The 12,153-nt window shown below is 41.4% G+C and overlaps 1 protein-coding gene across 2 annotated transcripts in view; it reads right to left on the bottom strand.

The window, feature by feature from the left end:
* Nucleotides 1-11,381, bottom strand: part of runx3 (RUNX family transcription factor 3) — a 47,956-nt gene extending 36,575 nt beyond the window's left edge. The window contains exons 1-2 of one of the 2 annotated variants that reach the window (XM_061063149.1): nt 11,125-11,381; nt 10,688-10,797 (exon numbers count right to left, since the gene is read on the bottom strand). In XM_061063149.1, coding sequence (XP_060919132.1) covers nt 10,688-10,745 — 58 coding nt within the window. In that variant the 5' untranslated portion in view covers nt 10,746-10,797; nt 11,125-11,381. The remainder of the gene's footprint in view (nt 1-10,687; nt 10,798-11,124) is intronic. The other variant, XM_061063148.1, reaches the window with a different exon arrangement.
* Nucleotides 11,382-12,153: the final 772 nt, after the last annotated feature.

Below are 12,153 nucleotides of genomic sequence, written 5' to 3'. Positions count from 1 at the left end.
GGTAATCGCTGCAATATGTGTAGTTACATTGCCAAAGTGACAGCACCCCCATCCCTACAGACACACATGCATAACACAAAAACACACACATTAACAAAAGTGTATCTTGGCTCAGTCTTGCTTTGCCAAATGTGTAAAGTGAAGAGTTTAGACTGCCTCTGAAGATGGTTGAGTGTCAAAAAACAAACTGGAAAAATACAATGGATTCATGAAAAACGTACATCTTGCAAGCACACATAGACATGAACAAACACACACACCTGTGGCGCTGTCATGCTGTATTCACCTTCTGCTAAAGATTTACAGTTCCTGCCAGTGACAGTTTAACTGCCATGCAGCCTGCCAGAGCACTGCTGCCACTCACAGATCAGGACAAGAATCTCTCACATGGGGCACATCTCTCTCCCTGCTTCTTATGGATAGGCCGGGTCTTTGTAATATAGCAATAAGTAAGGTCTTTTTACATGTTCTTTTGTAATGTTAAAAGACAAAGAGTAAGGTCTTTTTACCTGCTTTTTGTAAAGTGTCTCGAGATAACACTTGTTATGAGTTGACGCTATACAAATAAAGATTGATTGATTGATTGATTGATTGATTGATTGATTGATTGAATTGATTGAAACACCTAAGACTATCAGTGCAAGCAGATGATGAAATTAACCCCCTTATAATACAAATCTTCTAATAATACTCTTAAATAAGTCTTGGATAATTCAGTCATTTTTTGGAGTTCCTCCGGTTTAGTAGAAGTGTTTGCCACATTAAAGGTAGGGAATGTAGTGATGGTCTGTGGCCGAACCATTGATGCATATTTATCTAACCATTGTCTCCCATTTAACCGCTCTGACACCAGTGTATCCAACGTGTTGGACAGTGGCGTAGGTTTATGAGGTCACCACCACTGTGAGACTGAGGGAAAACTTAAGTGTTATTTATAGAAGACATCAAGATAATGCTCTTCTCGCCACCTCAGCAGATAATCTCGTTCTCTCTCCTCCACTCTCTCTCTCTCTCTCTGTGATTGACACTCAGCAGCATCCCCAAATAGAGTCCCAAAATATGTCAGGACTTTCTAACATACCCCTCATGAATGTGTATTAGACGTAATACTCAGAGACCTTTGTAGACATATATACACAAAGCACAGACACTAAGATTGCAACCAGCCTGTGTGAAAACCTTTTCCTCTCTGGGCTGCTATACTGACTGCTGAGGCCATCCAACCTCCCAGCAGCCTAACTTCCCCGTGTCTCTTATGGAGTCCTTCCGTCAGATCAAACAGCTCCTACTGACGACGAGAGGAGACAGATCGCAGCATTGGAATCCGTTCAGTCTGACAGCCCGAACACGTTTGACTAGCAACGGAGCCTGTGTCTACTCTTCCATCGCAAGAGAGCCCACACAAATATAGTAGCGCCACCAGAGAGGGAAAGAGGGGGTGAAAGCAGGGCGGGGGTTAGTGAGGTTGCGTTTGTTGGCTCAGAAAAGAAGTTGTGAGGCGTCCCGCTCATACAAAGGCAAAGCCCACTTGCTCAGTTTTTTTTTGTTTTTTTTTCACAAAATGAAATCGCATGTGAGTCAAATATTAGGAAGTGCGCATGGCTTCCAGCAACCACCAAGCCATTTTAGCAGAGCCTGTAAACCACATTTTCACCAGTACACAATGCCCCTTTGTGCTTGTTGTGTGGCTGTCCCCTCTTGCTGGCACCCGAAAAAGGAGACCCTTTTAAAAAACTGTGGAGGATTCAGTAAAGACTTGAGGAAAGTGATGAAGATGAAGTGTCAGTTTTAGATCTCATGTTAATTAGTGGCAGTCATGTCAGGAGATGCAAGCAGGACAGTCTGCCCTCATTTAGCCCCAATGCAAGAAGGGATCTTTGATGTGGTTCACATGGAATGCTGTTGTTCATTCCTCTCGGCAACAAAAACCACATGTTTTTATTTTCTGAGACTAGGTCCTTCTTCTTTTGAACTATGAAGGAACACGGTGAGGTATGTGACGTATGAAATGAATGGCATGGATGCTAACCAGTAAATCATAACTCAGAGATGGCTCTGCCAACCTGGCTCAGAGCCAAATGTATTGTTCCCTTGTTGAAGGAGACAAACTCTCCAAGTTCACTCTGATGTCTGTGCATGTCTTATTCTTTTGCATACACAAACTCAAGCGTAGCCTTGTGTTTACGTTTTCCAACTTTTGAACTATTGTCATCATTGCTTGTCCCTTTCATCTTCTTTCATCACTATTACGGGATCTTTCAACAGAGGTCATTCCAGGTTCTGTCACACTCATTCAAGTGCAAATTGACTTCAAAGAGACCCCAAATATTACATTTGCATTTATTTCCCTCTTCAGAGGGGTTCAGCCTCCCGAGCACCATTTGACTCACCACAGAATTCAACCAGATTTGAGCAGAAACCCGGCGCTGGTTTCCTGACAAGTGTCCGTGCCACTTTCCTCTGCAGACATGAGACAACTCTTGGAAAGTGCTTGGCTGGCCCTTAGTGCTTTTGATCGTAAGGAAACAAGGGTGTGTCAAGTCTGCAAGCCAAGAGGCTCAGGAGAGCACTTAGACAAATAATATTGTCAACCCTCATAAATCTAATCTCCTACATAGTCAGTGATTATTGTCAATCATTGCAAATGATTTCAAATTTAATCAAAAGAAAATGAATTATCTCCAAATGTCAGTGAACCTCTCTGCATTGACGGCAGAGAGTCACTGTGTTCCTTGCGACTCTGTTCCTGTGATGTGTTTGGGCTTGATTCCCAGCTCTAGATTAAGCAAACCTAATTGGAGGCTAAAACTTATTTTCAATGGAGTCTCTCCATTCAAATCATTGCTTGAGTCAAGGGTTTGGCTTGAATTGAAGTCCGGGAAACCAACCACTGGGGAAACCCGCGTGTCCGAAGTGACTGAATGTTTCCTCTCATCATCTCCGCTGCTAATCAGTAGTGGCATTGCCCATGTACAGTTAGCACCCTGGCGTCTTCAGAGCTAGCATTGTAAGGCAGGACTTGTCTCTCTTTGACTCAGAGACTCAGGCGTCCATTGAGGCTTTGCTGTAACTGCACACTAATCCCCTGATTGCTGTGTTTAGGGCCAGCACGTCGCTGCACCACGTCAAGGCGGCCGCGGCTAACGACAAGCTAATGACACCACGATGACAAGGAGCGTTTTTAAACCCAATCAGGAGCCTGGAGTCTGACTGGCTGGTGATTAGGTTCATCAAACTCTACTGACTGAATGACTGCCTCGCTGTCTGCCTCTTATGTCATCACACTGATTAAAGGGGAAAGTTGTATTTAAGTCTGTAAGGCCCTTCAAACACGTCTTTTTGCTAGGTTGGCAGCTTTAGATCAGCTAACCATCCTGCTAAAACATAGAGAGCTACTTGTTTGATTGAGGACAAACATTTTATTTACCACTTTTCTTGCTCTTTTTAAAATGATGTGTCAGCATGCTGCTCAGTTCCATGTTACTCTACCATGACCCAACAGTTATAAATGAAATATGTAGTGCATCGAATGTTTTTAAACATATGTTTGAACATTTCTCTTCAGGACACACCAATCATTTTTGGACAGTGAATTTATAAAAGTTTAAATTAATCAGGAAAGGACTTATAGTTCAAAACGGTCAGGCCTGACAGTGAACCATTGTTCTCAGGTTTAAATGTTTTAAGCGTGTTGTGAAAATTGTCACATTACAAAATGAAGAACACTCTCACTAATATTATCAGTGATGTCCTCCACTGTTCAGAAAGCATGTAGGTTAGTGTGATGGACTAACGCATAGTCCTGACCAGCTATTACAGTGAGGTCAGACAGCATTTAGAGAGGGAGCCCTTCATGCTTATCATGGTGACATGTAGCGCTCCTCTCTGACTCAGCATGGAGAACAACTTGGACTGCAGACTTTGGTGTGTTTTGTTTGTGCATGAACAAGATGCATTTTTTCTGAATGTTTTCGGTACAGTTTCCTTTATGTCTACAACCGTGAGAAGAGTCGAGCTGTAGACAAACTGACCTCACAGCAGACAGGCTATGGAGAAGAAATAAAGGGGCCACTTCTGCTGCACAGCTGAGGGGGAATCCCTGGTGTTTCCTACTGAGCCACTACAGACGTGAGCAGCTGTAGAGAAAGTAGAAACTTGCTAAAGTTTACTTCAGGGCAAAACCTGCAGCGATTCATGGAAATCAATAACTTTTTGAATTCTGCATGATTTTCAAATGTTTTATTTATATATTTAGATATATTTTAGAAAGGTTGTAGATAAGGCAAACGTTGGGTTGAGAATATACAAATATTGGCAACATCCAATGAGGAAAAAGATGGAAACTATGCTCATTAAATTAGAAACCAATTTTGGTTTTGGTTTATTGGCTGACCATGCAGTTATCTGTATCCATCTCCAAGAAGTCAGCAACCCCCCATTATCATATCATTCATCATATCACACACACATGCCAGCCCAATTGGCAGGAAGCAGCTTGCTGGCCATATAAATATTCCTAAGGTCCATATCCAGCGGCCACTTAAAAACACGAGCAACACACCAATGAACCTCGGTCAGGAGAACAATACGCTTAAATGAGTACAGTTTGAATCCAGCTCTTTGTTGTAAAGGATTTGCCTGGTGGAATTAGTTTGCTTGTGGATGTGTTGGCAGCATTTTTTTGGAGAAAGCTGATCTACAATCTTTTATGCAGAAACTAGTCACCTATGCTTCATGCTTCTACAGTATTTTGTTATCTGCCTGTTCTTTGAAATAATCTGAAGGAAACTCTGACTGTGTGTCTGACTGTGACTTATTTCAATCTATATTGATAAAACAAAACTAGTGTCATGGTTTTATTTTACCATGTGAAGGGAAAAAAGAACTTTGTCCATTGTTTTTGCAGTGCCAAATAGTAAAGGGAAGTAAACTGTAGTAATTGGTCAAGCTTGAGCCCATACTTTTTTTCAACATTATTTATTTTTTAAATAAATCATACCTAGCAAGAAAATGTATATGTATTGACTGGTTCATTTAAAACAATAAGGGTCGGTTTTATAGGTTTAACAATCTTTTTTGCATGTTTTATATATTTTATTGGATCTAAGTCTATATTTTAAACCATTGCTTCCTGTATTATTTAATTTTTAACCTCATTTTTATAAACGAAGCACCTCTGTTTCTATTAATTCTTCCTACAAGTTTTGAGAGCTGAGTAAAAAAAAAATCTAAGATTCCAGTTTTTAAATTGTGTTCCTGCAAAACGCAATTCCCTAGGGCTAAATTGTGTTTGAGGAGGGTTAAGAAGCAACCCCTCAACATGTTTTTTTTGCAGCAACAGCAATTAAGTGTATGTAAACAAGTTGAGTGAAAAAAATTCTGGGAGAATCGAGAATCTGAAAACATTTCGTAGCCTGCAGTGTCTCACATCCTATCATTATCAGCATTTTTCCTTCACCATAATTAAGTTTTTCTTAATTGTTTATGGGAAGAAGGATCTGCAGTAAAGATGTTTGGAGCATGGTTAAAGTTGCTCATACTGTAATGTCGTGAAGATTCAGTCTGGGAGATGTTTTTTCCTTTTTGTCGGTGAAAAAAAACATTCTTTTTATCCTTTGATGGTGACAGAAAGTGTTCCCACAGGCCTCAAATCTTTGCTAAACTTTTAGAAAAGTAAAACACTTTGTACATCCTGTGTGCCATCTTATGAAGTCACTGTCTCCTGATATGTTTCTGAACATGTGGGATCTCTATCAGTTTGAGTCATTTTATGTGCTGCTGACCAGACCCATCCCTGCCCATTAGAATCATTTGTGGGTTAGAATGCAACTGTAATGTTAAAACAAAAATGTGCACAGCAATCACAGTTGTGCTTAGTCACTGGCAGTTTCTTGTTTTTAGTTTTTCAGTGCAACAGCAAAGATGTTGTTGACAAAATCTGTGTAACGGTACAGGGAGGGGTCCAAACAATGAGGCTTCTTCATCTGCTGTCAAACTCAGGTCACAGCTCTCTAATTCTAGCAAAAGTTACTGAAAACAACTCAACCTTTGATCACACAGATAATTTCTCCAGGTTTCACTTATACCATTCATCCTTTTTTTTTTTAACTTTGAGCTGAAAAATTACAAGCAAACTCTACATTCAAACAAAACTGCAGCATTCATTTAGGTTAATAATACATGAAACGGCCTTGTAATACTTGTTTTGTTTTTTTCAGCAATCTAAGCCTCACCATGTAATAAGCTGGTGAGTTAGCCTGTGGTTAAGGGCGTCGCTTTAAAACAAATTAAGAAAAAAAAATGCGAGAAAAGCTTTTCCTTAATGTAGTTATCCGCCATGCAGGATGAATGAGATCATGCAGTCTAATAACAGTGATGTGGATTTAATATCTTTAACTTAAGGGCTAATATGACATATTATCAGCTTGTAAGTGAAGCGTTTTAACTTTAAAGGAATGAGTCATAGAAACAGAAGAGCTGCATCCGGTTTTGTCATTATTTAAAAAAAAAAAAAAAAAAAAATCAAGCTTAAGAATTTTTAATAATGTGATCATTTCCACCTCGTAATGCAGTTACACAAGCATTTTCAGAGTCTGCATATTATCCTGTCTACATGCAGCTTGTTCCTGTTTCTGTTTCAGTCATTCCAGTTGAAAAAGCTGGTCTAGACATTATGAATTCCTCTTACATCACTTGCATCATATCTGGTCATTTGTCTCCCTCATACCAATTATTTTCAACCACCTGACCTTAATGATCATGAAAGACTATTTTACATAGTCACTCTTTTTTTTATTCTCACACCCAAGAGTGACTTCAGTAATGATATTAAGCATAGAACCCTTGAGTTCAGTTCTCTCACAGCTGCCATGCACAATCTGATCTTATAGTTTAGCATGCAGGCTCACTCGAGATGAAGGCTGAAACATATGGAAGAGTATTCTTCCTGCCTACTCGGCCTATCAGCAGCCTCCAGTCACATTCGTTCCTTGCTGGTTGCGGCTTCGGAGTGAACACACCTATTGTCTACTTGCCTGTAGAGTTACAGAAACTCCCTCCTCCGTGATTGTTTATTGAAAAAATTTGCTCAACCTTTATTTCTTCAGTTAGAAAAAACATTTAAATCCATATGATCAGATATGCTGAAAATAATCTGGCCGCATGTGGTTAGCTTCCCACCACCAGAAAATTATATTTACTACTACACTTAGCACGACTTTGACCTTGACCAACGCAACAGCACACATTGCAGTTTGAAAAGTCCACAAGGGTGGAGGCAGGTTTGGGATTAGTCGACCACAAAATCAGCTTGCCTGTCTGCATACTCTACCTGGAAGCCATCTTACTGGCAAACTCTGAAAGTGTTCCCCATAAAGTCGTGTTGACAGACGGTGAAAACTGCGAGACGGACCTAAAAGTAAATAAGTTCCTCCAAAAACGTTTACAACCCTAATCAAATCCAGAGCGTTCCCTCTATCCAAAACGCTTCAGAGTTTTATAAATAGATATTATGCCTTGCTAAATTGGAGACAGGATTCTGCTGCTCCGTGGCTGTCATAAGTTTTCTATTATTTGCTTTCACTTTAGAATATTGAAACTTTAATATCTGGTTACAGGTTTCAGCTCGCTCTGCCCAGTCTTTATGTTTTGGCGTCGCTCGGGGGCCTCACTCTCTGCAGGACTTTGAATGGGCTTCAATCGAGCATGTTAATTTAAGAGAGGAGAAAAAAATCTTCACCATATGACTTTTTTTATTAATAAAATCACCAGAGGCAAGCCATCTGTTCTGTTGAATTTATAGTCTTTTTCTTTTTTGAGCTACTGTATAGGCCTTTTTTTATTTGTCAGTGGTTCTCAGCTTGGAAAGTGTCTTGAGCTGTATCCTTTGTGAATGACTCATTATGATACATTGAAAGTGTTGTTTTCTCACAGTGTGCATGAGTCTTTCAACAAGACCATCTTCTGAGAATCCTCAAAAATAACCTAGGTGCAACTTTTGTGAGGCATGGTGCTTTTCTCACACCCAAGTACTCACTTCCATTCATGCAGCGCCATAAGCCAAACAAATAAAACTATTCCCACTCTAATAAACCCGAGGCTTTTTCTCTGCCACAAAGGGAGCTGCCTCCCAAGAGTGTAACACTGAAAAAAACCGACCCCTGTATAAAACAGCCTGCAGAAAAACAAGGCAGCCCTTCCAATGGGAGGGAAATGTGGTGACAGCAACTGAGCCAAGGATATAACTCACGATGCAGAGACAATCACATCTGTCATAAAGCAAGTACCACACACACCTGATGCTAACACTGCACCATGTCAGGATCGGAAACTCAAGTTGCTTTGAAATGCTGCTGTCTTTTTAAATGATGGTGCTGCTGTGTGGGAGTTAACAGGTGTAGCCTCTTTGTGGTTATTATCAGTAGAAAACAGCAGCTCGCAGAGTCTGCATCAGATTAACGGCTCGCTGATGGAAAGCTCAATTATTGTTTTTCTCTTTTTCTCTCACAAAAAAAAAAAAGAACTATCCTAAAATAGTCATGTTCTAGCATTTGATACTGAGCTGGACGCCGTGAGAACGACAGCTGTCTGTATGTGCGTGTGTCATATGTTATACGTGTAGAACTGTGTGTGTCTCCCTGAGCTTTAGCGGAGTACTGAGGTTTCTGAGGTGAGGCGTCCTCTCGATTCTCACGCGAAGTGCATCTGATGTTGCACATCACATGATAACATGTGTTCTCTGTCTGACTGTGAGATAGCCTGCGATGTTGAAGAAAAACTTATATGACACCTACAGAACAGACTGTTAGTGTTGTGCTGAAAATTAGGATCATGCTGTTGTTTCTTTTTAATCATAAATAGTGTGAACAGTGCACGACTTTAAAAAACAAATCTATTAGTAGGAAGTAAAAATAGTTTAAGACACTCAAACATTTTCTATTTATATATTTTTTTTAAATGATTAAACTGTTGACTCTCCTTATTTGGAAACATTATTACTAACTAACCTTCCTAACCTTCACTAACCTTCACTAACCTTCATTTTCTTTAACTGTTTCTAATTTGAGCTTGATTTGAGTGTAAAAAAAATAACTTGCCAAATTGCATTGCCTGTGTAATGCAAGTTGTTAAACAAACCACTGGGGTATTTTTCTTACATGAGGTAGTCCTGATTTGAAATGCTTTCAGATTGAACCGGAGGGTTAAATAACTCTTTGCCTTTGTTGTCTCGCAGTTCGGTTTCAGTCTCCAGAACATATTGTAAAAGGATATTGCACATTCTCTAATTCTCTCTAATGATTTCCAACCGAGGATTTCAACTTTAAATGCATGGCTCTTTCTTCCCCTTTTGACTGTCTATCTCACATCCCGTCTCACTGCTCTGCTCGGATTAAAAAATCAAAATCAGGCACGCAAAAGCACATTACGTTAGAGGTTTAAACAGCCCCAATGCCTGATGGATGGCATGCATGAAACCTGCAGCGGGTGACGCTGATCTGTAAACAGTGAGGAGATAAAGGGATGTGGATCCCTTGGTTATAAAAAACAGAAAAGGGGAAAAGGCCTGAGCCTTGTCAAGAGGAAACTATAAACTCCTGCAGTGTCTGAAGAAGCTGTGAGAACACTGGAACATCAACCCTTGTCAATGCGGTTCTACTGAGGATATCAGAGGATTTCTCTCATGTGAGACACAGATGTGCTCAGTGTGTGTGTTTTACTGTCTGTTTCAAACTGTATGCGCGCATGTGTGTGTTGTGTGTGTGAGGCCTCAGAGATTTTAAGATATACTCTGCAAACAATTAGGACCTGGTAGGGCTTTTCCTGTGGCTGTCTCTAATTAACACGGCAACAAGGCCTTAATTGGGAAGGAGATTTTTTTCTGTCGCCTTTCAGTGGCAGTCACAGTGGTTGTGTGACAAACAGTGGGAACAACTGAGTCCCATGGCTGTCATCATATTAATTACTTCTTTGTCAAGACTGTTTATGTTTGCGATTTGAATCCCGGATTAAACTGAAAGTATTCTAGTAAAAATCTGAAAAAAGGTTTCAAACTTTGTCTACACCGCTTCACTTAAGAGCTTCCATATTTGCAAGTAAATGCTGTCTGATTGGTATTACCATGGCAACAAATGGTTTCTTCATTGAGCCCGGTGTTTAGCGTCGCCAAGTATAGTGCACTCACCTCACCACATAGACCAAAAGTACCTCCTGGAAGTAAAGCAGAGTGAGAGAGACTAATATGTTTTTTTCTTTGCTCTTTTATTGTATTGCAGTGTTCCGGTAAAGGGCCCAGTCACATGGAGCCTGTGAGCTTGTATTCTCACAGTGAGAGCGCTCAGTCTCACTTGATAATGAATGTCTGTGGTGAGAATCCCATTATGGAGCTACTCCATCAAGCCTACAGAAAACACAGGAGCGGCGAGGCAAAGGCATTTAAGGCTCATATCAGTCAGCTAGAGGAGGGTTACTGTCAGATCAGATCCTCCTGTGAACATCCCTCAGCACACGTCTGTGCGAGTAGACGGAGCGATAACTGTATTCACACACTACAGGAAGAACCCACCTTTCAGTGAGTTCAGGTAAAAACTTGTATGGTCTCACATTCAAAAAAATGGGATGTTGTTTGAGGGAGTGGGGTGAGTGGAGTAGAAGGGAGGGGGGGGGGTGCAAGGGGAGGGTCAGCACTCACCTCTGAGTAGACTGCTGCTGTAGTTGGAGAAGGAGTCAAAGATGCTGTTGGATGCCATGGCAGGGAAGCCACAATGGTACAGAGTCCTTGATGCAGTCGATGTCCTACAGCTTTGGGGAGGATGAAAGGAGAATGGAAACACAGATATGAGGTATAAGAGAGAGACAGAGGAGATGGAAGGCGAGAGAGCAGAGAGGACAAAACTCCTGGAGCTCAGAGCATGTTTGCAACCAAGAATCTAGGGTTTGTGACCACCGCAGGAATCCCAAGCCACAAGCCTGCAGAGAGAGCAGCAGCCTGTGTTAGCAGCAGCACCAGGAGACATTTGAGAGAGAAGTGGAGAGAAAGGAAGAAGAAAGAGGAGACAGCTGAGAGAAAAGCAATCGAAGCAGAAGCAACAGTAGCATTTGTGTGACCAGGTGTCAGGGAGAACTCACCAGGTCTGGAGATGAGAGGGGGCCAACCTAACGGAACCCGGTTGGTGGAAGCAGAGCCGGCGTTGAGGGCTTGGTTTGTGGTCCTCTGTCACGCAGTGGGCTGAGGGTCTGAGGTTAGCCAGCTAGTTTGATAGCGTGGTCTGTCTTTCTCTTTCTCTCCCACAATGGTGGCGGCCTGACTGGAGCGTCAGTGCTAGTAAAAGGCTAAAAGCCACAGTCTATCTGCATCCTCCTCGCCATCCTCTACACAGAGACACACACTCCTCTCAGTGAGTGGTGGAGCACACGTCACATGTCACGTGAGGTCACCGGGCCTCTCCCTCCCACCCTCCTTCCCCTCCCTTCTTGGTTCTTCTATCCTCTTTTCCTCTTCTCTGGTTTCTCTACTTTGGTTTTTACTTTCCATGCATCTTCTTCTCTGACTCGTTGCCTTCACTCTTCATTGAACGTCAAAGTTTTGGAAAGATTCTATTTTCTGTTAAGTTCAAACAAGGCAGCGGCCTGCACCACTGTGGCTCACTGAGGACTCACCCCCACTGTAACAGAGCCAGAGAGGACTTCGAATGTATTCAGCCAAAAAGTGACAAAAGAAAGAAAAGGATTTGATCGTATCAGACGAAGAGAAAAAGAAAGTGTAAGCTAGCTGTGGCTTTTGCTGCTACTGTGACCGGAAAGAAAGTCTCTAGCTGCAGAACAACACTGAGCATGCTGTTCTAAAATGTGTAGCCTATGTATGTCCTGTGCTAGTTTTATGTTTGTCTGACTCACAGCACATCTGTGTTTGTAAGAACCGGTGGTTTTGGGCCTGCAAAACCTCCACCCTCACTTACCACTTGATGCTATCATAATCTCAGTCTCATTAGAAGTAGAACTGCCAGTTGCTTGACTCTACCGGATCGGTTTGTGTTCTCTTCCATTCTCCTGTTTCAAAAGCTTTCAGGTTATATTCTCTTAGCCTCATTTACAGATTTTCTTACTATGGCACTCTATTGTAAATTCTAAAAACTTTTTTTTCTAGTTTCATTTATT

This window comes from Labrus mixtus, chromosome 18, assembly GCF_963584025.1.
Source record: "Labrus mixtus chromosome 18, fLabMix1.1, whole genome shotgun sequence".
NCBI lineage: Eukaryota > Metazoa > Chordata > Actinopteri > Labriformes > Labridae > Labrus > Labrus mixtus.
This window is presented reverse-complemented; position numbering and strand designations above follow the sequence as displayed.